This window comes from Pyrgilauda ruficollis, unplaced genomic scaffold (genome assembly GCF_017590135.1).
Source record: "Pyrgilauda ruficollis isolate IOZ18807 unplaced genomic scaffold, ASM1759013v1 scaffold45, whole genome shotgun sequence".
Classification (NCBI taxonomy): Eukaryota; Metazoa; Chordata; class Aves; order Passeriformes; family Passeridae; genus Pyrgilauda; species Pyrgilauda ruficollis.
The window spans coordinates 2,867,958-2,895,944 of NW_024526044.1; the positions used below are offsets into that span (position 1 = coordinate 2,867,958).

At 40.2% G+C, this 27,987-nt stretch overlaps 1 protein-coding gene across 2 annotated transcripts in view; it reads right to left on the minus strand.

The window, feature by feature from the left end:
• Positions 1–1,701: 1,701 nt before the first annotated feature.
• GNAS (GNAS complex locus) overlaps positions 1,702–27,987 on the minus strand; it is an 87,041-nt gene continuing 60,755 nt past the window's right edge. The window contains exons 7-15 of one of the 2 annotated variants that reach the window (XM_041478600.1): positions 25,808–25,823; positions 24,354–24,378; positions 23,109–23,116; positions 13,938–14,011; positions 13,457–13,515; positions 11,723–11,843; positions 10,620–10,750; positions 10,039–10,106; positions 1,702–9,178 (exon numbers count right to left, since the gene is read on the minus strand). In XM_041478600.1, the coding sequence (XP_041334534.1) occupies positions 9,032–9,178; positions 10,039–10,106; positions 10,620–10,750; positions 11,723–11,843; positions 13,457–13,515; positions 13,938–14,011; positions 23,109–23,116; positions 24,354–24,378; positions 25,808–25,823 (649 nt within the window). In that variant the 3' untranslated portion in view covers positions 1,702–9,031. Of the gene's footprint in view, positions 9,179–10,038; positions 10,107–10,619; positions 10,751–11,722; positions 11,844–13,456; positions 13,516–13,937; positions 14,012–23,108; positions 23,117–24,353; positions 24,379–25,807; positions 25,824–27,987 lie in introns of those variants that run through there. The other variant, XR_005956060.1, reaches the window with a different exon arrangement.

Here is a 27,987-nt window from a genome sequence, read left to right on the forward strand (position 1 = left end):
TAGATGTGAGAAATAATAGTGAACTTGGAACAGACAGAGTGATTAACCAGTCAGAGCTTCCTAAGAAAGTACCAGACCTGAATTTAATCCATCCCAAACCAAGAAAGAAAAGGTACTGAGAGTCCCATAAGAAACATCTCTACACCTCCTGTATCAGCTGTTAGGTGTAAGGCAAGTTCTTTGGAGGTGATTTCAGAGTAACCATTACAATACCTTAACAGAAGGTTCAGAGAACTTCAAATTTGAGAAAAAGTGAGCCCAGAACTTAACATTCCAATGAAACTGAATGGGAAAACCACAATTCTGAGATTTCATGAGGCTTAGGAGTAGATCTAGTTCTTTACAGAAAGTTCAACTAAATACACTTTGCATGACAATTTTTATATAGGTAGGAGAATCTTCCTTCCCACAACCCAAATTTGCTGTGCATCTCCTGGGCAGAACATTGGGATCTGCAGCCCAGAGAATTTCATTGTGCCAGAGCTTATGGCCTGAAGCACTCTTAGCCTCAGTAAAGCGTTTTCAGAGCAGGTAACAGTTTTGTCTGGTGACAACAGCTGGACTTGTGGGACTTCAGTGATAATTATGGTACAAAACTTCCTGCTTAACTGAGTAGAAAATGGGAACAGCCCCCAGCACCAATTGCCATTAAGATACATGGTGGTATTATACATTTATGATACAATTTCAGTGCCTGAATCTTAAAATTAGAAGTTTTCCATCTTTATGTATTTATATGTTTATTTTGATTGCAGTAACAGAAAAAATATTTTTTTAAAAGTATATAAAGAATTAACAATACTCAAAGCATTTACTTTCAGCTTCCCTTGAGAAGGAAACTAGAGATCTGTAACAGCCAGACATTTGCTGAATAGCCCTTTGCAGAATTGCAATATCCAAGCTTGCCTCACTTCAGGTCAATAAACAAGAGGTAAAATCAGATTAAACCGAACAGTTTCAAGATATCACTTAAAATGTGATGAAATATTAAATGTACCAGAAGTTGATTTTGCTAACTAAACCTTTGCAATTTTGAATGGAAACAATGGTTGTCTCTTGGGTTCAACTGCATTCCCCCATATGGATTTGTGTTTTACAAAGTATCAGTGAAATGTTCATGACTAAAAGCACTTAGATTTACCTGAATGTCCCTGAAAGGTTTTATTAAGCAGCAAATTAATGCAACAAATTTTTCCCTAAATGCGTATTTGACTACATTTTATGTGTAAAATATTCTTGAGTAACAGTTTCTATCTAATGAGATTTTGATGAGGCAGAGAGCAAATTTTGAGATAAGTTTTGAGACAGAGAATTTGGAGCCCAATAAATATCCAGTGAAGGTCAGCCTTGGTGTCTCTGCTGCATGATTTGATGAAGCAGTAAAGGCATTCTGGAAAATGAAAGTGTGTGAAGAAGAGCCAGATACATGGAAAATGAAGAGTACAGAAACATGGAAAATGACATTATTTTTTTCTTTTTGTACCTTTTTTTGTTGTTATTTAACAGAAAAATAAACAAAGTATCAAATGCTCAAGTTTCAGTTCCAACAGCAAAATTTGCTTGATTTTTTACCAAATTATTTAACTGTATTTCAGGATTTGCTGCCTAAAGGGCTGAATGTAATACAGCTGATGAAATCATCCAACTTCATTTGGTTCCTTCCTAAAATACAGAAGAAAAATCCCAAAAAGAAGAGCCAACTTCCAACAAAACTGTTTGCCTTTTATTCATACGTTTTTTAAAAATATCCACCCTGGCATTCTCTGTCATTCCCTCTGCTCCTTGCCCTCTACAAATTCTTTTAGCATAAATTTGTATTTTTGTAATCGTTAGCCCTTTACAAAGCAGCCAATACATTCAACTAGAGTTAAGGTAATAACTTTCCAATGGAGTAGGAAATTACAGCAGCATCATTAGGCTAATGAGTTTTGGCTAAAGAGTTCTTCCTTCTCAAGCAGAGCCTCAAGACGAAGCATTTGTGTTTGTACCTCAAGTACTGGTAACAGTTATTCCAGACATTGAACACACAACACTTCACCAGGTAACCAAGAATATTCTGAGACAAAACAAGGTGGTTTGGAGGTTGCTGATGTGATGTCATTCTAGTGTCTCTCGAATGTCAACTTAAAAGTTGGAACTGTATTTTATATATTGAGGATTGCTTTAAACACTGAGCCTCCCAACGCCCCAAGTGCTTCTCAAGATGAGCCTGTGGTGGAAACATTTTCTTGCTTTAAAGCAAGTTCCAGTTGATTTTCATGCTGATCATTACACTCACCTTCACTAAACTATCTCCCAGCTCTAATGGTTGCACAAAATTATTTTTTTCCAGTTCCTTAATTGGATAAACCTTGTCTTTTGGGATAGATCATTCTCTAACTTTGAAAATTTGTTTGAGGATCCCAGACTGGGTCACTCACCTGGGGAATCAAGTATTTCCCCCCTAAATCTCTTTTTCAGTGTCCAAGGTGATGGATTTTGATCTCTGAAGTTGTCTCATACCTTTCTTTCTGCTCTATTCTCTTATCAGCCCTCACAAGAGTGAGGGGGGTGAGGACAGGAGAAAGCAGCGGAACCCCAAGGCAGCAGGGTTTGGGTTGTGCTGCAGGACAGAGCAGCTGGCTGTTGAGTTTCCCAGTTTTAAATCACAAACAGGTTCCCAAAAGCTGCTGCTCGTGGCTGCTCTGGGCTTCCAGACTGCCTTACGCAGACAAACCTCTGTATCCCAGCAGAGCTTTGCCCTGTGAGAAACAAAACTCAGGGTTAGCACCAAAACTGTCACAATTTGTTACTTCATTTTGGATGTTGTGCCTTCAAACAGCAAGAGAACAGAGATTAAAACTACTGAGATATTCCTGAGGCCTCACACCCGCCTCAGGACACATCTCCATGGCTCCACCTCAGCACCAGTCTGAAACACTTCCCATTAATACTTTGAGTTCTTCCACAGCATTTACTTCTATCACCCAACCCCTAATTTTGTCTTTTTGTGGAAGCTCTTCTGAGCCTGCCAACAGCAAACTGAAAATGTAGCAAAAAAAGAACTGGAATGTGCCCCTCTGATGCGGCCATTCCCAACCCTGATACAGCTGCTCCTCCCTCTGCCAGCGCTGGCATTTCAGCTGCAAGAATGATACAGTTCCAAAGTCACATCAAATACCAGAACACTACAGATAGAAACATTGTACTTCACTATTAATAATCCACATAAAATTCACAGCCTAAAACAATAGTTTGCATGACAGAACAACAGAACAGAGAGAATTCCCAACATTACTGCCTCTGTCCTAGGCTTATCGTTCTCCAAACTTGTGTAGTAGTAAATTAAAATAATTAATTCACCAACTCATTCAATGAAATGACTAGGTAAATTAAAGTGAACAGATAAATTCACATTTTAATTTTGAATTAGCTCACATTTGTCTGCTGGTACCCCAGCATTAGAAAGCATGTTACACAAAAATTCCTAGTGTCACCATTTTCTCCCTCAAAAATTTATCCTCCCTATCTGGGACAATGTTCAAAGGTTTTATTTTGTTCTGTCATTCAATAATTTTGAGTCAGACTTCCTAAGTGAAAAAAAATTAGGAAAATCTCTAAGTTTGTTTTTTGGTGGATTTTTAATTGTCTGTCACATTTTTGGTCAGTTATTCATGTTACAGAGGTATCAATGGTGTTGTTACCCTGGGGAATTCCCTGTTTTCCACGGGACCAGGCTAAATTTATAGGACACAGATGTCAGACAAAAACCTCCACCTTATTATTTTTACATTTAATGCAGTGAGAGATCTTATTTGCCTTCCCACCTCCTCCCATGTTGCTTTTCCAGGTCAGATTTGTGCTTTATACTGCACCCATTTTGCTCAGCTCAGTACACTGAAAGTAACCAGGATAAAAAGAAGATTGAGCTTTTAATGGGAATCAGGGATCAAAACAATCAATTCCAAAGCCAGTACTTATGGCTCAGGTTTTGGCAGCCTGTGCACTACAGTAAAATTCTGAAGCAGTTTTACCTGTCCTGACACACATCCACTCACAGGACTGAAGCCAACTGAGCATGACCAGGATTAAAATAGGCTCACTCTTGGAACTTGTCACCAGAGGGATTTTTTAGTGTCAGGCTTTCATCAGCAGAGCTTCAGAAATCCCCTTTGTAGCTTATTTTATTTACAAAGGCGCTTCAAAGGTTGTCATAGAACATGAAGATTTTTTTCCCAGATGAATTTTCAGAGATAGCAAGCTGAGGAAGAAGGGCACAGTTTAGTTTTGGACTGCAAACAGATGTTTGCTTATAAATATTTTTACTGTTATACAAACTCAACATGTATTTTAGAGATGAGGACCTGCTCCTGTGTGAGATTTCCCCTGATAGCAATCTATGGCCCTGGTCCTGCTTATTAAATTAGTAGGAATTTTAACATCTACTTCCATGGAAGAGGTCTTAGGAGTGCCAGCATTGCTAGGAATACACACAGCACAGTAGGTACAGTTGGGGAAAGAAGAGGATTTACTCTCTTCCACAATGAGTCACATAATTTTATAACTTAGAACAACTTCATCACTCTTAAGACATTTGTATAGCACCAATCACCAAGAGCATTGTCACTAAGGCACTGGACTGGTACTCAGCTGTCACGGGCTCTGCCTCCAGGTCTGGGGTCAATCTCCTGTGTTTGTCTTTTGTTTTTACTGGCACATAACTTCTGACATTGGAAAAGAAGATAAATAATACAAAACATCCTCCATCATTTACAGGAACAACACACCACGACAAATTACAAGGTGCTCAAGTTCTGAAGCCATGAACATGAATAGATCTGTGCATAGATTTACTGGCAGGAGGAAATTAGCCTGCAGGTATCAATTCTGTGCAGCACAGTGGAGCAGTGTTAGCTTCCCTTCCTCTGGAGTTAGGCCATACCCTCAGTTAAATCCTGCCCTGATGCCACGAACCAAAACACTTTTAGATAAATGAAGAAAAGCCCTCAGGACTCCTGCCTATGACAGCTGATCCAGGATGCCTTCCTAGGCTTTTGCATCAAAGTCTGCTCCTATCAACTTGCAGACCTCCAGTTTCAGCCTCTGAGAGCAGTTTTTGATGATTTCAGAGGCAGCTGAATCCTTTTCTAGTCTGCAGTGGATTTATCTCTCCACATTATTAAAAAAGAAAAAAATCTTTAGGAGTTATCCCTGCAGGAGTTAACTCTGCTGCACCACACTGAATGTGTGCTCTGATGCACAAATTACTAAAAGCTCTTGGGTTGAAATAAGTTACTGCAAATGCACAGTAGCTGATTTTGAAACCACAACATCTCTACAATTTATTATTATTTTTACAAAATACCCAAAGTGATCAGACCATATTGTAGGTTACTGGCTTGCCGAAGGTTGTTTTAAAATCAAAACCATTTCTGAGTTACAGAAGTGCCAAAAACAATCTTGAACCAGGTTTGTTTGTTGTTTTTTGTTGTTTTCTTTTTAAACCAACCCCCATCCAACAAAACAGTTGTATAACTTAAAACAGAAACAAGAGTTTGTGTTGGAAACTGTTGAAAAACCAACCCACCAAAATCACGCTTGAGCAGAAGCCTTGTATGGCAAAGATTCAGCTTAGGGCAGTTTAGTGCCAACCCTCCATAGGTTTACAATGGAAATACTGACACAACCTCAACTACAGTGATGCAAATGTGCCCTAAAAACACTGTATTTGCTTTTATTAATAAAAGTGGTAGTGTTTACATTTGCAGGTATCTTACACTTCAGCATCACGATGAATACTGAGTAGAATGAGTTAAGTTTTGGCTGTAAGGTCAGAAGTTTCCAAACAGATGAATGAGACAGAAGTGACAGTCCTCAATCATGAAAACAAGAAGTTCAAATAAATAAATAAAACAAAACTAAGAAATATGGGTAAGCATTAGGTTGGAATGGTTCAATTAACTGCAAATTATGGCCACTAAATTAGAGACAGAAGAAAACACAGTTACTTATTAAATAGCAAGCATTAAAGCTTTATGGTTTTGTATTTAAAAAAAAAAAAAAGGAAAAAGAAAGCTGTTAAAAATAAGACTTGCATTTACCAGGCCACCAAACTGCATGGACTAATAAAGAGACTAACAAAGGCAATACTGAGACATTAAGACACACACACGCTCCGTACTTGTGCAACTCAACCATATTCAAAACAATTGCCTTTTTCCTCACATAAGAAAAAAAAAAAAGCATCCCCTAAACATATCTGTTCATATAAAGCTTTAGGTTTCTTAAACTGTTGCTGTCTTACATAGCTCACTGTTATTATGTGTCTCCTCATCAGAGGAAGAAGCTTATTTTGTTAATTTTTTTAATGGAGGTGCTTTGTTTCTCTCAGAAAAGAGATTACATTCCTCACACCACTACAAGTTTTCTCCATTTACAAATTTGGTGTTCACACCAACTCCTCCTAGGCTTAAAAAGATAAGGGTTGGCAATAAAATAAAGATTTTGGCTCCTGTAACTAAAATTAAGGCTCACAATGGATTTCCTTTCCACTACGTGCGTCCCGTTTTTACCTAGTGGAAACGCCAGCCCTTCACCTACAGGCACTGGATACATTCTGCATTGGAGGGACCTATTTTCAGTCGTGTTTTCTACAGTTCTACAAAGTTCAGGTGGCAACTGTCTAAACCTGTGAACAGGAAAGATCATTCTTGAAAGGCGAGTAACAACTGCAGCTGAATTTTTTCAACTATTCAGTGTTTTCTGGAAGTAATTCTGAATTGAGATGGGACAGTGACTCCCTCACATCCCTGCTCTCCAGTGAAAATGGACTGTGTGATTCATTTTAAGACTTCAGCCACAAAAGCAAATGAAAAGTCACAATTCTGAACAGTTGCAGTTCTTAGTATTGAAAAGGCATCCGATACCTGAAGCAAATCTAGCTGCACAGACATCACTGACCACGCCCTCACTTGAATTTAAACTGGATCTCTTCCCAAACAAAGAAAGCCAACACGGTCTCTTGGGTGGAGGGAAGCTAGTGTGAAAGGCAAAGAGGCAAGAATTTTGGTGTTTGTTTTTGTTTCTTTTCCTTTTAAAGTCACTGCAGTTAAGATCCAGATCAGTTTAGGGGTGTAAATGAAGGGGGAACAGGGGTGTTTGAGTAATATAGGCTAACACTGTTCTAGATGTGTTATTACAGCTGTAATTTCTGACTCTGTACAAATTGTACACGTAGGTTTAGACACATGAAAAAGTAACACACTCACAGAGACATAAAACACCTAGGTATAAAATATAAAGCAGTGTAGTAGTTACTAAAATTACATGCTCTCTTATTGCTACAGTGATTTTTGCTCTTTTTTCTTTTTACTGTACCACATGTTGTTCTAAGCATATAATTTGCATAAATTATTCAAGTTTAAGAAAAAAATCCACACATCTTCACTTTTAAGCTACTTATATAGTTAATATAAAACAAAAAAAGGTTCTAAAGTATCTCTTTATTAAAAGAGAAATAAAAATGTCATTTGAAACTGGAATTCAGTGGCCAAATCCAAGGGCAGTGCACACCTTGTCATTCCGTAGTCGTTGCCCACGCAGCGCAAGCCGAGGTTGGTGGGTATTTGGCCCAGTCTAGAGATGGTCACCAGACCTGCATGATGCCCTACGTGTCTGTTATTGTTCTGGTTTGTTTTTTTTTTTAATTTTTTTTTTTTGTCTTTAGCAAAAAAAAGGACTATGAATGACCAAAGACTAACATTTATAATTTGTAGCAAAATTTGGTTTTATGTAGAAACAAGCCATGTTTTGCATTTGGATAGAGATTTAAATGAATTAAAGCTAAAAATTAAAAAGCACGATGCTGCAACATCTGGTCACTTGTTGAAGACCTCACTTTTAAAGTGGTTAAGTTTGCACAATTTGTACTTTTTTTTTTTTTTTTTTTTTTTCCTTTTTTTTTCCTTTTTTTTTTTTACTAAACAGTATTTTTCCTTCTTTTATAAACCAGAAAAACTAAACTACAGATAAATTTTCCCTACCTTGAGCTAATGCTGCAGATAGGGTTGACAAAGCTGTACAGCGCAATCAAACATACTTACATCTTAGCTCATTGTACAGGTACAGCCATAATCAAGGCACAAAGATCTTCTACAAGTTATTTTCAATAAAGTTGTACAAAATAATACATTTTACAGTCTGTACAAGAATAATAATCCAGCAGTAAAATAAAAAATGAGGGAAGGGAAGAAGAAAAAGAAGGGAAAGACTGTGAGGACTACAGTCTAGATAATGATTTTTAGAGCAGACGGGATCATCAGTGGACAAACTGAAAACAGTGTGTGGTTAACTCTTTCTGCAATCACAGGCCATACGCAGTTCAATTCATAAATGTCCATGGTTGTCTTTAGACCACCAAGACTGGTTTTAAAAATACCCTTCTGAAAGGTAGCAGTTGGTTTTTGCACTGTCTAGGTCTGTTGGAGAATTGTCAGTATTTCCGCCCAAAGCCACATTACAGTCAGAGAACCAAACTCAAGGGTCTGTCTTCAAACTTGGTCTGTGACTTGGCACCTTCGTTACTCGGATGCAGTGAGTGATACAAAGTGGAGATCACGGGTTATAGGATTATGCCCACAGCAGTGCTAAATTACCTAAAGTTTTCTCTCCCCCAATTTTTGTTTCAACGTTTTAATTTTTTCATCCCAAATTCTTTCAGGTGCTCCACATTCAGGGCTTTTAATTAATTAGGTTTTATTTCTTTTTGTTTGTTTTGGTTTGGGTTTTTTTTTCTCTCTTTTTTGTTAATAACAGTGTTAGGGAATCCTCATGGAAATGGCCTTTTAAGTGTTAGGGGCCATCTCAAACTGTCCGAGGGGTACAGAAGCAAGCTTAGAAGTGCTGCTATTGTCCAGCAAGGAGAAAAAGTTGAGGGGTGCAAATCAATGGGAGATTCAAACAGTTCTCTTCCACCCTATGTGGGCAAGGGTGTTTTTTTTCTTTTTTTTAATAAGGAATAAGGAGTCCAAAACACAGAAAAAAGTGCTCTCCATCACAACAACTCGTATTGGCGAAGGTGCATGCGCTGAATAATGTCCCGACAGTCATTGAAAACCCTCCGGATGTTCTCTGTGTCCACGGCACACGTGAAGTGAGGGTAGCAGTAGTGCCTTCCATCTCCACTTGCTGTGCTGATTCTCTGTGCAGAGCAAGAGAGAGACACTGGGTTAAAAACAAAACCCACTGGGGGAACCCCAACCCGTCCCCAAAGCTGGGCTGGATGAAGGCGAGGTGTGCACGTGTGAGCTGGGCCTTCAAAAAGTGCAACTGAGTGGCAAAATGCACAGTTTTCACCTGAAACATGAAATTCAAAATGATCAGAATTATATGGTGAGGTGGTCACTTCAAGCTGGGGAATTTCAGGCAGGAATGAGAACTCAGCTTTGGTGGATTTAGCAATACAACTCCTAGTCCATTTGGCCATGAAAAAGCAGGACTTTGTCTCCCTGTAAAAAGCTTTTATCCCTGCTTTACACTTACAGAAAGCCTGCCTCAACTTTTTGTTTTGTTCCATTTTAAAATGAGTCCACAATGTGATTGCCAGGCTCACCATTACAAATAATTGTAACAATATTAAAAAAAAAATAAAAAAAATCTGCATCCATTATAGCTTCAGCTGACCAGTAATGGGAAAGATAATAAGAAAAGAACATTAATATCTGACAAAGGAGGCATCTTTTGATTAGTCTCTATCTTTAGAAATAATGCATGGAATAACAATCTGGTCACATTAATAACAGCAGGACTTCAATCATCATTCTATTTGGGGTTTTTTAATTCTCACCAATTCTTTTGCTGTTTAATTATGTACAAACAAATGTCCAAAAAGCAGCTATGAAACAGTAGTAAAGCTCATAAATATAACAGTGGTTGATGCAATGTGGATGTTAAATACAAACAACACAAGAAGTGACAGCACTTTGCAATAGCAGAAGGTGAGCAAGAGCCTGGGTTTGAGAAGAATCACAAAAGAAATAGGCAAAGAAAGGAAATACTTACAAGAAACTCGTCTCTAATAAAATACTTGGCCCTTGTAACTCTGGGATCCTCACCAGGCTCTGGTGTTGCTGATTAATAATAAAAGAAGCATCTTATTAAAACAGGTGTTTTCTGGTAATAGCACCTAAAAATCTCAACTTGTTCTGGTTTCTGCTCCCATATGACAGAAATCCACTTGGCAAAACTGACTGTGAGACAAGACAAACCATGACATTATTTAAACCAGCAGCATTTCAGGAGAACAAGGGAGTATTAGAATGGCCACAGTACCAGGCATTTGGCAGGTAAGAGAAATGTCCACAGGCAGGATTAGGAGGAGTCCTGAGGACACTTTTGTGACAAAATGTCAGACTGTGATCTACACCAAAGTAAAAGGATTTTCTCACAATGAAATTATTAATATATTAAACGTTTAAGAGGCAGGAATCTCTCATTATTAATACCTTAAATTCAACATTACAATTTGGCTAGAAGACATTGTTGATTACATCTTAAGAGTTTTCAGGTCTTAGCTATCAAAACCATCACAAATGTAATTAACAAGGAAATTATGAATTGCAAACAAAGCTTAAAAATCTTACCATCATCTGGTGTAGTGTAGCGAGCAAATTCTGGAAAGTAGTCTTCAATTTTAGATTTCCCTGCCAAAACTTTCTCTGCTAGCAAATCTTGTTTATTCAGGAAAAGGATTACTGAAATGGTCCGTAGCCACCTGTGCAAAATGGAAACCAAACACTGTTAGGAGGCACAGCCCAGATCATACAGAAACTTAAAATAAAGTTAGTCACACAACATGTCTGGGGACAAGGCCATATGACACACTGGAATGATTTGGAAAGGTTCCTTTTATACCTGAATCCCAAGGGTGTAATTCCAGGTGTGCACACCCTGAGGGTGCTCCCCACTTTGTGCTGTTAATCCAAACCCATCCCAGGGCAGCATTTCCACCTCCCAGAGCACTGCTCCATCACTACTTTAATTACTTCAGCCTCAATATGGCAACCACCAATTAGCAGAGCTGTGCAGAGCACTTTGCAATGATCTGAGATTAATAAACATTAGAGGTGGGAGGCTGTGACCAAAGAACCAGCTCAGACTGTGCCAGGAGATGTGAATAACAGAGCTGTTAACCCTGGTGGGCAGCCAAGCACCACACAGCTCCTCACCCACCTTCCTCCTCAGGGGGTGGAGGAGGAGGGAAGGAAGAATGAAAGCAAAAAAAATCTGGGGGTCAAGATAAAACATAAATGATTGTTTAATTAGTGAGGGATAAGTAAAAGCCAGGAGAAGACAAAACAAGTGATGCAAAGGCAATCACTCACCACCTCCTGTGGGCAGACCAATACCCAGCAAGCTGGGTAACCTCCCAAATTCCCCTCTTTTCCCCCTTACTGCTGAGAATGATGTTATGTGGCATGGATCACACCTCTGGTCAGCTTGGATCTGCCCCCCTGTGTCCCCTCCCAACAGCCCTGAGGATTCACTGCAGGGACAGAGTGAGGAACAGAGAGGGCTCCGCACACACTGCTCAGCAGCATGAGCGTGTTATCAGCATTGCTTTGGGCAAAACCCAAACCACGGCACTCTGTGAGCTGTTATGGAGAAAATGAACTTTGTCCCAGCCAGGCCCCTCCACGAGTGGTGACAGGAGCAGCAATCTCAGTGAGAAGAGCCTCTCACAGACCTGTTGTTCCAGATACTCTTGAAGAGGTTTAGTGCCTCCTGCAGCCGATTGGTCTGATTGTCCTCTCGGATCACCATGTTGTAGCTACTGCTCGCCACCACAAATATGATAGCAGTCACATCTAAACCAAGAAATACCCTTCAGTTAATGCCAAGCTGCAGAAGAAATATCCAGGAATCATGAAGTTCAGTAAGAAGCTGCCAGACTTTCAGCTCCCTGCAGAGAACAGGCTGGGCTGCTGCTGCTGACAGCTTTTTAAGTACCAGGAATCAAAAAAGAAAGTGAAGACAGCGTGGAAGATGGGCAAGGCAGGCCCCAGAACTGAAGCTGACAGAATGACAGAAAATGTAGGAAAGAAAGGAACTGGAGCAAGAGAGAGAAATTGAAGAAAGCCAAGAAGAGAATTTAAAGAAGATTTAAAATGTGTAAAGAAAATTGGAAACAACCATGAGCTACCAGGAAAAGACAGGGAGGTCCTTGGGGGAAAACCTCAGGATAAACAGCACTTTTGATTTGTGTAAAGAGTAGTAATAACAGCAGCAGACTGCAGTGAATTCACGGTTAATTGCTCTGGTCCTCCTGTATGTGTTTTACTGCTTGGAGCCTCATCTCCTCCCTGGGAGGCATTCCCAGGATCAGGATTCTTGTGCTGCTCCAGTTCCTCACTGACTGCCAGGCTCATCTACCTCGGGCACAGCAGCAGAACAGATGAGTCAGAGCATGAGGTAACAGGAAGAGGAAGGAGCAGAGGTAAAATCCAAACAAATCTGTTACTGACAGCACAGAAGAAAATACTGCCCAGTCCTTCCACACACACAGACAGTGTCCAGGTGATTCTGTGACAGGGACTGTAGCAATTTGCCATGAATTCCAAGTTGCATTCTGCTTTATTTATTCTTTAGAATCTCACTGTAACTTTTCTACAAAAAGGTGGACTTTTTTGTGTAATTTCATTGCTGTCTTGTCCAAACAACAAAGAAGAGAAAATATTTTTACCAAGTCTATGTTTATGAAAACCTGTGTGGAGAAAGGTTTCTCATCTAAACAGATACACAGGAAGACAAAGAGCTGCAGTGAAGGTACCTGTCACACTTCAGGACAGACACAATCTGCCTAACTGCAGTCATGTGGGAATGAAACCTGGTCTGAACTCATGGGGACACTGGTGTGAAGAGACTCCAGCTCTCACCAGATGTGTCTAACCAGACTGATGCTCCCTACATCCTCATTCTGCATTACTGGGCCAGTGCTGGTTCAGAAAGAAGCACCACAACAGAGCCAAGTGGCTGCAATTATACACAAAAATGTGATAATCTGATTTTATGCATTTAATAATTATCCTGTGTTTTGTATTTTGCACAGGCACATCCATACATAAACCTGCACATGGAGGACAGAACATGGCTTGGAATTTCCAACTCTCAGAGCTGGCAAATAATGCACAAAGCCACCTCCAAAAATACTTGATTAATTGAAGAGAGGGAAGCCAAAAAAATGGACAAGCTGAAGTTATCAAGGTCACATTCCTCTCCACCTGCATTCTCCTTGAAGATGCTCTATGTAGTTACAGGAGCTTATGTGTCAAGAAAAAACTCAATCCTGTATGACTGTTAGATAACTCCTTACTGAGCTACATGGAAACATGATGGATTTCACACAGTTGAGAAAAGGAAGATTAGGCACTACAATTCTGCAGAGAACTTTTTATAAAGCCACCAGAAATTCTAATCCTACCATTAAAACACTGGATCCATTTTCGGCGTTCATCTCGTTGCCCTCCAACATCAAACATACTGAGAAAAAAAAAACATAAATCCAGTCAGAATGATTTTGTGCTGGGTTTTTTGTTTGTTTGCATGCAAACAGAAAAGGTAAGAAACTTTAAGACTTCTGTGTTACAGAAGTTAAAGGGAATTTTGGATTACAAGAACCTGAACATGTAAGCAGTCCATGAACACATGAATGCAGAGAAAATAGATTTAAAACATTTTGTTCTTTGTGATTTAAAATAAAGCACACCAATTTGCATTTCATTTTCAAGCCAGACTATTAAATTAGAAAACCATAAAATACTTGCTTTCTATTAAACACCAACACTTGTGAAATACAGTAGGCTCAGTGAATATATGGTAGGCTCTCCTCCCAGTTTACCTTGGTATTTGTCTCTGTTATATTAAAAATTGTAAAAACATAAAAAAGAAAGAATTATACTTACTGAAAATTTACTTTATCCACCTGAAACTTAGTTTCAAAAATTCCTGATGTCAAAACTCTGCATCTGAGAAGATCCTAAAGCATAAAGGGAAATGCATTAATTCAACACAGATACTTGGTGAGCTTCCATATATCCAGCAATGGAAATAAACCCCTTTTTTCCCATGCTGTATCACAACACCAGGGAACAGCACTGGAGTGTTCAGTGTCACAGAAGCACTATGGAAATCTTATAAGAGATGCAACCTTGTACAGATAATTTATCTGTATAAACATAATCCAAAGGACAAAGCCATTTTTACTGGAATACTAAATATCTACAATGCATGGCAATACCTGAAATGAAATACCTGAAAGTAAAATGAGTATTTTTAAACCATGAGTAGTTTTAAACAACACAATCTGTAGTTCTTTAGATAAATGGAAGCCCTAAAGCAATTGAGAGGGGACGCTGATTTTTCTGTCAGCTGCTGTATCAGGGTTCAGTTACTTTCTGGAGCAGCAGCAGGAGTTGGCTAAATGGGTAATAAGAAATATATTTCGTTCAAATTCTTTAGGCACTACCTACATATGATACTCTGGAGCATTTAAATTTTTTTACCAATTAACTATAAGCTCCTAATTATCTTTCACTTCAACTCAAAGAGCAAAAATCTCCAGGAATCGGTGAATTCTGCTTTGTTGTGGTGGCAAACCAGCAGCTCAGGATGCAGGTTTTGTGGTGCTTGCCCCCAGTCCCACTGCCCAGCTCCAGGTCCTCAGCCAGGTGCCCCCTTGCTCAGCCCCTTCCACTTCAGTAGTGCTTTGCCCCAACATTAATGATTAATCAGCCTTTAAACCAAGAGGCCTTGAGCTCCCTTGGAAATTCCTCTGCATGAACTGTTTTCCCTCTGAAGCAGAAATCACAAAGGAAAGGTGAGTTTTCCCTGCCTCTTTAACGTGCACTAAACACAGTCACAGCTCCAACAGGGGAAAAGGGAGCCCTGCCCCAGATTCACAAACCAAAAACCCAAAAAACTCCCACTAAAGCCACCACACGACCCAGCCCCAGCTGACTTCCTAAAACGCCTAAAGAGGAGCAGGGAAAGGGGGAAAAAAATTCCTGTATTTTGACAACTGCTTCAGTGCAATGCCCTCTTCTAGATGATCTTGCTTCACGTGAGAGACACGTGAAAATTAATTTTTGTTTAGACTGAATGACAGAATTTTAAACATATTAAAATGTATCTTAGTTAACACGCTACAGAAACACGTGAGACAAAGTGCAAAGATCAATTTCCATCATGGAACGTGGCATGGCCACAGACTCACAAGGATAAAGTGGTGACAAGCTGTGCTCTGCAATTTGCAAGCTGGATTTTTTCCTCCTATCTTCCAAGCTGTTAAGTAATGTTTTCTTTTTTTTTTAATCCGAAGGGAAGATATAAAACTCTCTGTTCAGTACACAGAGGATGTTAAATAAGTACAACAGCCCTGAGTTCCAAGTAGCACGAGTGTTTCCACCCCGTCCTCTCCCCTCAGAGCACAGTTTCAGAATCACGTGGCAATTTCACAAGTTGGAGGATGCTTGAAAAATGTTCCGAACAGAACATGTTCATCAAGATACAAAGGTGATTACTGCAATCACCCAGCCTTTCTGTATGAATTTATCCAAGCAGAACATTTTATGCTGGGTTCCACAAGAGCTGGGTTTTTGGTTTTGTTTTGTTTTTTTTTTTTTTCTTTTTTTTTATATTTTATTTTTAAACACTCAGCTAATCAGCTTAATGGATTTTGGAAACTGAAAATTAGAAAATAACAACAAGATATTGCTAAAACCTGGAACTGAAAGTACAAACCTCTTAGTGTTGTTTATGCAGACTATTTTTAGGCCTATGATTTCCTTGAAAAACATCAGCCACATAGGAGCAGTAGTACTGTACTGGAGATGAATTCCGACAGCAATGCTCATGCCAGGTGAAACAAGTTCCAATGGAATAAACATTTCTTCTTCCCCCCAAAACAAGCTCCAACATTCAGCAACATCTGCTACCCCTAACAATGCTCCCGGAGAAGGAAGCCTTCCACTGTGATACAGGCACCAGAAAACCACTCCTGCTTCCAGGGCATTTTAGGGAAAATGGAGCACAGTTCCATGAAGATTTCCCCCTGTGCCTTTCATCAAAGTCTGCTCCAGCAGCTTTAGAAAGGGCTAAAGACATTAAAAAGCAGTTTGATTTTTTGCTCACAAGTAAAGAAAGGGGATTGTTCTTTTGGTTGGTCAATGTAAAAATAAATGTGAGGAGAAAAGGGGAGAAGAAATTTGATCTGCTCTGATACACCTAAAATAAGGAGCAGCAGCGGGAGCATGAAAGCTCAGAAAACATCAATACACTGAGTTCAGAGACTTCTCAGTCAATGTTAGTCAAAACCAAACAATTTATCCAGTAAATTAAACTAATAATCCAGTCAGATGAGAACAAAGCCCAATTCAAAATAAACACAAATTCACCATCATTAATTTCTATTTTTAATTCTTGCTATGCTCTACCCAAAACATAAGTGAGGCCACTTGAGCACTACTTTGTGTGCTGAATTCACTGCTGTGAGAGATTGTCCTAAGCCTACTGGAGACGTGCCCACCATCTACTGTGTCAGCAGTGAACTTACAGGGAGAAACAGAAAGTGACCTTGATGAAATAATTCACATAAAACTGTCAAACCACAAAATCAGATTTTATACTGCGAGCAAGCCTTGAACCAAGTTACAAAGTTAGTGGTTTTTTGTTCTGTAAAATCTTCCCAGAGATTATATGGAAAAGCTATTTTCCAGAAAGCAAATAGATCATTCAGCATTGCTGCCAATTCTCACTTTGGGCCACATTTTGGACATGACTAAATAACAGGATCAGCTACTGCTCTGCAAAATTCTGTCACGTAGTAAGAGGCTCTTCTGCCTGTGTTATAAAACATTGATACTGCTCTGACACACACTGACAAAAAAACCCTCAAAAGACTTCAGGTTATTTGTAGTCGGCAACACTGAGAGGAAGCATCTCCAGGACAGCACCAGTTGTGTCTCCGAGATATTAAAATAAAAGGTATTAACAAAAAATTAAAACAATCTGAAATAAAAAACATGCTGCATTTTTGTGTCCCCTTTTTTAGCTTAGGGAAGGAAAACCACACGTGAAGCGTTCCAAGCAGATCTTTGCGACAAATAAAGTGTCTTTAATTTCAAGGGCAGATTCACAGAGAGCTACACAGAGGCTCTCCTTAGCTCCAGCAGGTCTAAGTAATTAAGCCATACATGTATCCTCAATTCTTTCCAAGTTCTAATAAAACCTATTATGTCAAAACCACGTCCCAATTTTCAGATGAAGACATATGCCAGCACCTGAGTTATTCTGGAGTTCTCTCATCCAGAGAGAGCTGCTTTATCCCTACGGAGGGAATTTCCTGAATGAGCAGAGCTGCTGCCAGACAAAGACCTGCAGCTTGTTTTCCCTGCTGGAAAGGTGTGTGACACACGAAATCTCCACCTCGGCACCAGCACAGCTCCTCTGGCTGGGGCAGCACGGGAGGGAACTCAGGCTTTTTTCCTCCAGCATTTCCTGACAGCCTTCTCAATAAACAGCAACTGAAATGTTATTCTCTCTCATCTGACAAAATGGTTGGCACAAAGGAATTACTTTTTTTTTCTGCTTTCTGAAGAAGAGCTTTTATTTTCAGCCTAGAACAACACTGGAAAGGTGTCTTCAAACTGACAACACACCGATATTTGAAGAGCTTTATTTCCATCAGGTTTTTTTTCTGGTCAAGTCATAACTTGAATTTCCATATAAAATGTCTCCCTTAGAAGGCACAATTAGATCTCATCTTCAGTGTCAGAAAGATACTTCATGAAATCAAGACTTCAATCCCAACTAAAGACAACATTTGTTTGTAACTTATAAGCCTCAACAGTAGCACTGAAACTCTGCATTTGTGAAGTTCCTTGCCTCTGAAAGCCTCGAGGTATTTTACAGACAGTAAATCAGACTTCCAGGTCCTGCCTGCCTTCACTGAGGCTGCATTTCCTGCCTCCATCACACCCCAAAATGTGGAATAACCCTAATTTAAAGGCAGGCACACTGAGTAGTTAATTGCCCCAAGTCCCTTGAGTCAGTGGAAATGATTTTCCATTTTTCATTTCCACTGAGTCATGTGTTTCTACCAAGATATTACTAAGAACCCACCAGAATATTACTAAGAACTAGCAGAATTTTACTAAGAATTATGCTGGCATTTCCCCTGATCACCTCTAAAACAGTCTTTCCAATTCAGGTTTCTATGACCAGAAAGAAATTCATATTTTTATACTGATCACCCTAAAGACCAAACTGTGCAAATGCCCAGCAGATTTTTATTTATCTACACCCTATCAGAACTACAAAGTACTACTTAAAGTAGTTTTAAGCTGAAATTTAATTCAACATTAACAGTGTTTATTGTAAACAAGAGTGCATTTTTTATTTTTCAGATCAGACCATGCTTTACTTCTGCTTTCCTGCCTTTTTAGTCCTTGCCATAATCCTTTATGTTATTCAGCAAGGCTTTCTAAAAGCTCTGCAGTTAACTATCTGGTAAATTCTTTCTTCAGCTATGCTGTCTATGCTGAGCCAGGGACACAGGATGAGTATAAAGACAGAAAACTCCCTTTTAAACTGGTATTTGTGTGTGAACAAATTGACTGTCCCTCAACTCTGTCCCCTTCTGCTGCCCAAAGCAAGCAGGGAACAGGAGGGAATCCCATTCCTCAAACTGGCGATGAAGATTTCAGCTGGTTTATTTTGCAAGAGGAGCAGAACAGCAGGAAGAGTTACAGGAATGATGCAAATAAAACAAGCAAACATTCAATCTGTTGGCTTTTATAGTGTCCTGCAAACTGGACAGCATGTGAAACCAAACTTGTCAGGTTTTTCCTCAAATTAAATTAAAAATTTAAGTTGGGACATCAGTAGATTCTGACTGTTTTTTACAGATGTACTGGTATTTTCTATCATTTGCAAAGGGAGAGCTTTTACTGCTGAGGTGGTCACTGAAAATGTGCCACAAACATTACTGGAAAATTAAAAATGCTCAGAAAGGCACAGCTCTTTTTTTCTGCCTAAACAAAACTAGATCAGGAGAGAGAAAATAAATTACAAAATCTTTGTAATTACTTTAACAACTTTACAATTACGAAAGAGGAAAATCCTTTATAGAGACAGGCACATAGGGACAATACTGTGCCAAGTATTATTGGTATAATCAGGAAAGCACTATTTTGCACCTAAAACCATTCATATACGATGTTCCTGTAACAACATTCTCCATGTCAGTCCTCAGACATAAGGATCCCATTGAAAACCAGATTTATGCTGGAAATGAACCTTGAAATGTAGCGAAAGACGTGAACAGAAGGAAACCTAAAGTCTCCAGAAAACTTTCCCAAGAAGCTGCAAACACTTTTTGATTTCCAGTTTCAAGTCAAAGGGTTATTAAGATTTTGTTATCGAAACGGTAAGAAAGGTTTACAAATAGTCTAAAGCTCAGAATTTAATTATAGATGGTGTCAATGCGTACATATCCCAGAAAAGTGATTTTGAAAGCGGCCCCAGCTGTAATTCCAGAAGAACCTCGAGCATTCCAGCCACTTGGAGGCGGAGGGGCACCATGGGTCTAATTTTGAAGCAAATAATGAGAAAGCTGAAAAGTATGACTCCATATATTTGGAATCATCTTGTGGTAATCAAGGTTACAGTTCCTTATATGGCGTGGAGAACATGAAGCACACACAAAAAAATAGAGTATTAAAACTATGGGGTACAAAGAACTGCAGCTATCCCAAAAAATAGGAGCAGCCAGCAAAGCCCCCTTTAGTTTTGTGCCTCTGGGAAGTTCAAACCTTGCCCTAAAAACGAGGCTGGTTACGCAGCCAGCTTCCCAAACTGCCTAATTAAAGCAGCGTAACCCGCCGGGAGGCATGAATGAATTTCAGACAAATCCAGCTAAGGCAAAAGCAGCCTCCAAACACTGCCAGGGCTCGAAAAGGGAAATGGGGAAAAGGTAGGAGAAAGAGAAAAATCTATTTAAAGAGGTTGTAGTTGTCTTTTTTTTTTTTTTTTTTTTTTCCCCCCTCTCTCTGCCTGTCTAAAGTTAGTCTGGCTTAGAGGATGCACTAACTTTCCCAATCAGTTTTACATTACAGCACAAGTCCAGAAATAGCTCCCAGCCGCCTTGGCCTCTAGCACGGTTGCCATGACAATGGAACCACAGGGCTATAAATAGCTCATCAGCACCAAATCTTGTGAGACACATCTGGAATGGGGCCAGCCCAGCCCCGGCCTGACAAATAAAAATAGGCACAGGCAGTTTCAAAGGCTGCAAAGGTACAATGTGGCTCGGGCTGTGCGGAGCAGGGCAGGGAAACGGGTTTGATTGCTTGTTAGCACGAGATTTATTTGATAGGAGATTGGGAGAGGTATAAAAGTCACTTTATTGCATGCTAAACAGCCAGCCTTTCTCTAAGGTCTATTTTCCTTTCTTTTCCCCACCCGTCTGCAGCACAACCACCCTGCTTTTGAAACTGTAACAATGCAGCCTTTTGCCCAGGAGACCATTAAAATAAGGAAAAACAGAAGGAAAGAAAGAAGATCTTCTAATCTTCCCCCCCACAACTATTTCTGTACGTTTTTGGCTCAAGTGCACTGAGTGCTGCTGCGGGTCTGACAGGCATCCTGGCTGGGATCCTGCCGGGGCTGGAGTGCTCTGCTCCAGCTAAGATCACTCTCAGGCTGCTCCGTGCCTCCAGGAGCCTGGAGAGGGACGTGGATCCCAAATCCTTGTGCCAGGGCTGCTCTCAGCACCATCCCTTTGGACCCTCAGCATGGGACAGAACAGAGCCACAGCTTATCCCATCCGCATGCCCAACAGCTCCCTGCTGCCCCACTGCCCCTGCAGCAAGCATTTTCTCCCACTTAGTGGGTGAGAAAATGTCATATTTTTAGCTCAGGCTCTTGATCAACCCATTCAATTACATCCAAATTATCTGTGTGGGAACAGAATGTTATGTCAAAAATGTTATTCAGTGTATTTGTCAATATTACTCAACAGAAGCCATTTGTATAATGAGGAGATTCAATATTTTCTCCACCATAGGAAAGCAGCAGCTCAGGAACCAGACTGAAGTTGTGAGACTTTGTAATTTCACAGACACTGGAAGTAGTAAGCCAGCATGATATAACACAGAGAACACCACTCCCAAAATATAAAAATCCTAGTTGCTCTATCAAAAACCAATAGAGACTACAGATGGTGATCAAGAAACTGCAACTATAATAAGCATTAAGGCACAGTAAAATATCTTCTGTCTGCCAAAAAGGCACCGTGTACACGCTCCACGCAAGCTGCACCATCAGCCCACAGGATTCCTTTAGGTCCCTACATGGATATTTTCATTGCTAAAAATTGTGGAGTTATTTTCACCCAGGCTTTGAGCTGTATGTAAACTTCCCTGCCCTCCCCCTGCCTTTCACCACATCCACTTTGCTCCCCTGCACCTGAACAATGCACGCCCCAGGAACAGCAGCTTGCACAGAAGGATTTTGGAGAATGTACTTTAAAACGTGCAGTGCAGGATTTATTGGTTTTTATAAAGATACTCCAAGTTAGTCTAAGAGCCTATCACCAGCTGCAAGTTTTGATTTATATAATATAAAATTTATTTTTTTCTTCCTTAAGAAAGCAACTCATACATCATTACAAGATAGCCCTTTCTGGTCCACAAGGGACAAAGTTTCTCATTTTGTCTGGAGGAGAGGACTGCAGAGTAGCAAATACTACATGGGATGACCATTTTCCTGTTTTAAACCTTTTTTAATTGTAAGCTAAAGTCACAGACTGACAATAGACCTTATTTATTGCAGATGAAACAAAAAACAGCATTCCTCCTGTCCTCTGTGGGGACTGAATTTGGAGAGAAACTTGAGATTTAGTAATTTTTCACAATCAAATCTAATTTAAATCTGTCAGGTTCAATAAGGATCTTCTTATGTTTAAGAATATTTGCTGTTAACTTAGACTAAGGAGTCTGCTTAAGTAAAGTCAAATTCAGAATGAAGAATTTTAAATGAAATTTGACTATGAATTTGTTTGAAATTCCCCATATTTGATTTCAAATAAGGATATGAAATCTTCCTCCAATCCCAGATGCCATTTTTAAAATGGCAACACCCTATGTATGATATAGGTGTAAGTCCTCTACTGTAGGCTGCTCTGAGCAATTAAAACAGGTGAACCTAATGGGATATCCTTTCATTGTGTTTCAACCAAGTATTTTTATCAATCTTGTCCTCACGGTCTGTAGCTCCCTCCAGTGCCATCAAATCAGTAGAATTGATTTCAGCTGAAGAATTAATGACATCACTAATAAATAAAAAATTATGTTAACAATTAAAAAAAATTAATAAAAGTGCATTCAGATGATAAAAGAATTAACAAGCTTAATACTCCATACTAGTTTCCCTAAACTGAAGAATCAGAGCTATCTGCAAAACCAGATAAAATGAAGGTTCAGACAGTTCCCACATTTTTTTCAGCTTGTGTGTGGCTTGTAAACCTAAACCTAAACAGGGAGAACTCAGAACCAAGCACTTTCCCAATCACTACTGGAAAAATGGGCAACATCATTTGTAACAGGAATTTTAGGGACAAGGCTCAGTGGAGCTGACAGGACCTCACGTGACAGAAAAGGAATTCTGAACCAAGCCCGAGTTTCCGCAGGAATTAAGGAAGCAGTGATAGCTCAGGGAAGGAATCAGGCCCCAGATGAGCCCAAACAATGGGAAGACAAACCTCTGCTGGGTTCTGAGCAGGGTGGTGAGGGAGGACTTCACATCCCTATTTAAATACACTTGTATAAAAATCTTCACAAAAATAGTTTGTGTATATTTAGATGCAAGATATAAATCCAGTGCTGGAATCTCGTCTGCTTAGGCACCACCCCAGCGGAGATTTCTGTTCAGTACTTTAGGAAGTTGGGCTCTCTGGCAGAAAGGCAGTGATTTTGAGTCTGATGCTGCTGACAGGACACTGAAATGTTCATTTCTGTCCCTGATGCTGCGGGCAGGGGCTGGAAGGGCCTCGGACAGGACTGAGTACCTGCCAGTACCTGCTGGGCTGACAGCCCCACACCTCACAGCAGCTCGCATTTCAGCTTCTGCTCTCCTCACAGGAATGTGGCTTCCCCCCTCCTTCTTGTTTAAACGTTCTGCTTTCAACCCAGCAAAAACAACTCCAGGCCTCTGTAAAAGCAGAGGCACAAACTGGCACCTGGAGTTGAAAGCATCTGTGAAGAGCACACCTCTCATTTGGAACTGAGTTATAATAATACAGTTATTATTTCTTTTCTTTTTCTTGAAAACATTTGCTTGATCACGCAATTTAATACCAGGCAGATTAAAAAAATGCCATTTTAAACCAGGCAAATGATACAGAGCTGCAACAGCATTTTATAGTGTGAATTTTGAGCAGTGCAGGGACACTCATCTTTGGCTACAGTGAAAGCAAATATCTGGTTCTGTGTTCTGCCATATAACAAAATGAAGAAGTCAAGTTTAAGTGCTTGTCTGTCCCTGGCACACATTACACTCAGGCAGATAAAAGGAGCAAGAAATCAAGCTTGAAGCCAAAATCAAAGGTAAATAATAAAGGTGCCCACACTGCTTCTGTGGAAAAGCCATTCACAGGAGTCACCATGGTTCTGGAATAGTGCAGTCCTCTTTTATTCCCCATGAAAAACCTTTCAGTCATCCAGTTTCATGGTTCTGCTTCTTGCAGAGTGTTTTGCTACTCTTAAAAGGAAAATCTAATACAGACCCTCCATCTTTGCTTACTCACGTGCCTGTGACAGCATCAACACACACCACTGACTACGCAGTGTTTCCAAAACTGCATTTGGGTATTTAGTGCTTTTAAGCCTGCAATTAAAATGGACACCTCATAGAACAACGTGGCTTTACAAAGACTCACAAACAGTCCTAATTTAACAAGGGACATGACAAGCCATTTTAGAATCTTTTAAATACAATATTTTGGCCTTCCCCCGTCTTCCCCACCGACCTAACTTGACTCAACTCACTCTGAAGCAGAATTTAAATCATTACAAAAATATGAACTTTAAATCTCACCTCTGAAAAGACACAGCTGGCTATAAAAGACCTTAAAATAGTACTAAAAGCTCTAGTCATTCAAATGACTGTAAAACACAGTAGGACAGACTTTGCATTTACAAAACATATTCTAACGTTTGCAAAATGTGTTTTTTCATGTGGACTTTTCTAAGCTCTGCGTTTTTAATGCTGGAGTCACAGAGAATTCAGACTGAAGTGTGCACAGGAAGAGTAAAATCCCTGACAAGGCACAACCTCCGCCTGTTTCCTCTCTCAGGCAGTCTCAGGGAGGTTTTCCATGGCAGTCCCTGGCTCACAGAGGGGAAACACGGAATCCAGACAGGACTGGAGTGAGGGGTGTGGGTGAGGGATGGGGAAATTTTGGGACAACTTTTAAAATCCCTTATTCTCTTGTTGGCTTGTTTTGCAATGTTAAAATGAGGAAGTTGTTCGGCCGCTTTGGGTGGAATTAGTTCTTTTGAATGAGCTTCATTGACTCTATTTATTACCTATATAGAAGTGTTGTAATTACCTAAACAATTATGAAATGCATTATTCACACAACATAATTTTCTAAGCATTATGACCCCAAAATCCCATCAGCTGCAGAAGACACAGTTCCATCTTGAGGTGAAACCTTATACTCAGAAGAGTTAAGAGTGAATTAAGATTCAGGAGGTACCAGAGGTGACACAGACCCTTCAGCATCCTCACTGGCCCCCTTGCTGGCAGCCTTTACAGAGGCCAAGGACTGGGACAGCCTGGGCAGGAAATCTTCTCCCACAGCCCCATCCCTCTCTCACACAGCTCTCTGTGCTCCAGGCTGTGCCAAAGCCCTGACCACAAACCACCCTTCAGCTGAGGCTGGAGAGAACCTCTGAGCTGAGCTACCCTGGACAAAACTGCTCACTTTAAATTCCTGCCACGTTCTCTGGAAACCTTAACTCCAGTCCCACCTTTCCTCTGGAGATGGGGGCAAGGAGAACAACAAAAGAAAGATTCTACCCACTGTTGTCATGAAGCAAGTACCAAATGGTGCAGTGAGCTCTACCAGTGCAGGGAGCATGAAACAAATACCAGGAGGTGGGGAAGAACTTCATCTCAGTGGACATTAATTCTGAAATTTCACTGATACTGGTTTATGTTTTTTTGGTTTATTACACTGAAAAGAAACTATCACAGAGCTATGAATAACAACTCATTTTTGCACCACCAGTGGGTGGACTCCCCACCCTCCTGCACTCAACCACAGCCAGGCAGCAGGGAATCCAAGGGAAGGAAAAGCCAACCTGAAGTTCCAAAAAATGTCCAAAATCCACTGGATGACTAAAAGCCATGATTCCAGTAGAAGAAAAGCACATCTTCACCATCTCTTTGTCTGCAGAGGGCAGTGTCTCATGTTTGCATCTCAAATGGATGAAAACCTAAACCTAAATTACTCATTAGCAGACTACAAATTTCCTCTTCTACATGAAAGAAACATTTAAACAGTCTCAGGAGAAGAACTGAACTAGAAAAGACACTACAAACCATGGGTATAATTGCTGCTGTGGGAAAGACAAGAAGGGGTCTAAAACGGTATTTCTCTTCCCCAAATATTCCCACATCAACATTTGTTAAGTCCCAGCTGGGGCTTCTGGCTGCCCAATATCCAAGCCTATTATTTTGCAAAAAGACATAAACCCAGCAAGCCTCTTACAATGTCTAAAGAATCACTAAATGATGTACAGCACCCTTCAGATTGCAGTCTAGGTTCAAATATATTTCTAAAACTTAGTGGCCATCAGTCACAGCCCACAAATCTGGAAATAAATTTGCAATTCAAAGATGTGCTGGGAAGTGGAGGCATGAGGCAGCTCCAGGGGAGCAATCCTGGGCTGGCTCACCTATTGCTCTGATACCTGCAACTGGCAACTGCATGAGTCCAGAGTGCTGGAGACAATTCCAGGATTTCCATTTGTTCTGCATGACTATAATTAGAGCTTCCGGATCGTGGTTTACACTAAGAACAGCAGCAAAGGCTTCAAGGTGGAAGAGACTCAGATCAGATGGGTCAGCAGAAAGTCTGCAGAGAACACTCCCAAGTTCTGGTGAAAGGGAGGTGTGTTCCTACACTACCTACCCCATATCAGGTGCTTATTTATACATACACAGTCTATAAACACCATAACCAGATGTGAAACACAGCTTTTATCACACAACAGCACTTTAACTCCACTTCCTGTCCTCAGCAGCAAATTATTAATTCACCACAAAAAAGGGGTGTCTGAGCACAGCAACTGGTACATTACACAGAAGTGAATAATATGTGATTACTAAATATAGCCACTCCTGCTTTTCTTCTACATTTTGCTGCCTAAGAGATTTCTGCAGCATCTTGCACACACTGGCTTGCCCTGCACGGATGGTGATGCTCAGAAGCAGTGACAGGTGCAGAGCTTTCAAAGCAGCACTTTTCCCTCACGCCATCCCACCCACGTTCAGCTCCAGCTTGTAAAACTGCAGCTATCTGCTTTGTAGGAACGCACACGCACAGGAAGCCCAGGGAACAGACTGCCAACAAGCAGATGAGAAAATTAAAAAAGATCAGAGATGCTAATAAACCGTGCCAGAATTACACACTGCATCTAAATACAGGTTTTGAGGGAACACCACTGGAGTACTTCTGCAGATAAGCATATCCTTCATTTTAATTAAGGAAGAAAAGTTCCCTCCTTTGAATGAGCTCATATCCATTGGAGAGACCTGTTTTATTAACACATCTTAAGATTTTCAGTTTCTTTGCTTAAAGATAACAGAGTAGGTAACAAAAAAAAAACCCTTAAGGCCTATATAATTTACATTTGGGTCACTGACTTTCTTGGCTGTGGCTCTAAACATCAAGCCTTTAAAAAAAACCCCCAAGCCCCACACTGCTCTGCAGCAGAACTTCCTCCTGTTACCTACATTCATTTTTATCAGTGCAAACTGCATATGTTCAGTGGAGTTACAGTCAAAAGGTAACCCAAGGGGAAAAAAATCTCTGATTAACATCACCGTCAACAAATGCAACTTTTTAAAAGCTGTCTGGGCACAACCCTGAGGAAGGTGCCTGAGGGAACCCTGCTTGAGCAGGGAGGTGGGACCAGATGGCCTCAGTGGTCCCTTCCTACCAGACCCCTTCTGTCCGATCCAGTGATTACTGGTTTCTAAGAAAGCATGCAGGGAAACTGCCATACATTTACACAGACAGACCTAACTCTGCAGAGAAAAATCTGTTTCACCTTTCTGCATGTCCACCATCAATCCATTATGATGCCTTGTGGTGTGGACGTCAGGAATAAATGTGAAACAGTTCAGAACTTTAAAAAACCCTATTGCTTAAACACGGATATTACAACCTGATTCACCCTGTAAACCATGTATGTATAAAAGCAGCATGTGCTTGTACAGATTCTGGTAATTACAGAGGTTTGTTTCAAAAAAGCACTGTGTTTCACACAATATAAACATGGTAATTGTCACATTATCTCACAATCTACATTGTGATTTCAATTATGCACAACAAAGGGTCTGCTCATGAGAACTGAACTGAGAAAGCAAATCACACCCCTCATAATAATAGTAACAAACCTGTGTTCATTAGTGTTTGTTTGTTTTTAAAAGGTATCTGTTCAACTACTACAAACATCTCTTGCAGACTGGTGAAAAAGAAAAATGCACTGGGTGTGGCATCAACCTTCCATTTGTGAGACTTGTCTTGAGGGAAATCAGTTTCATATTCTTCAGTGCCACGTGACTTTATCAGAAAACCACAGTGCACAATTTTGGCATAATTAGCAGGACCTTCTGAAATACAGCCCAGAAGAAAGCTCTGAGGGAAACAAAAACGTTTCACAT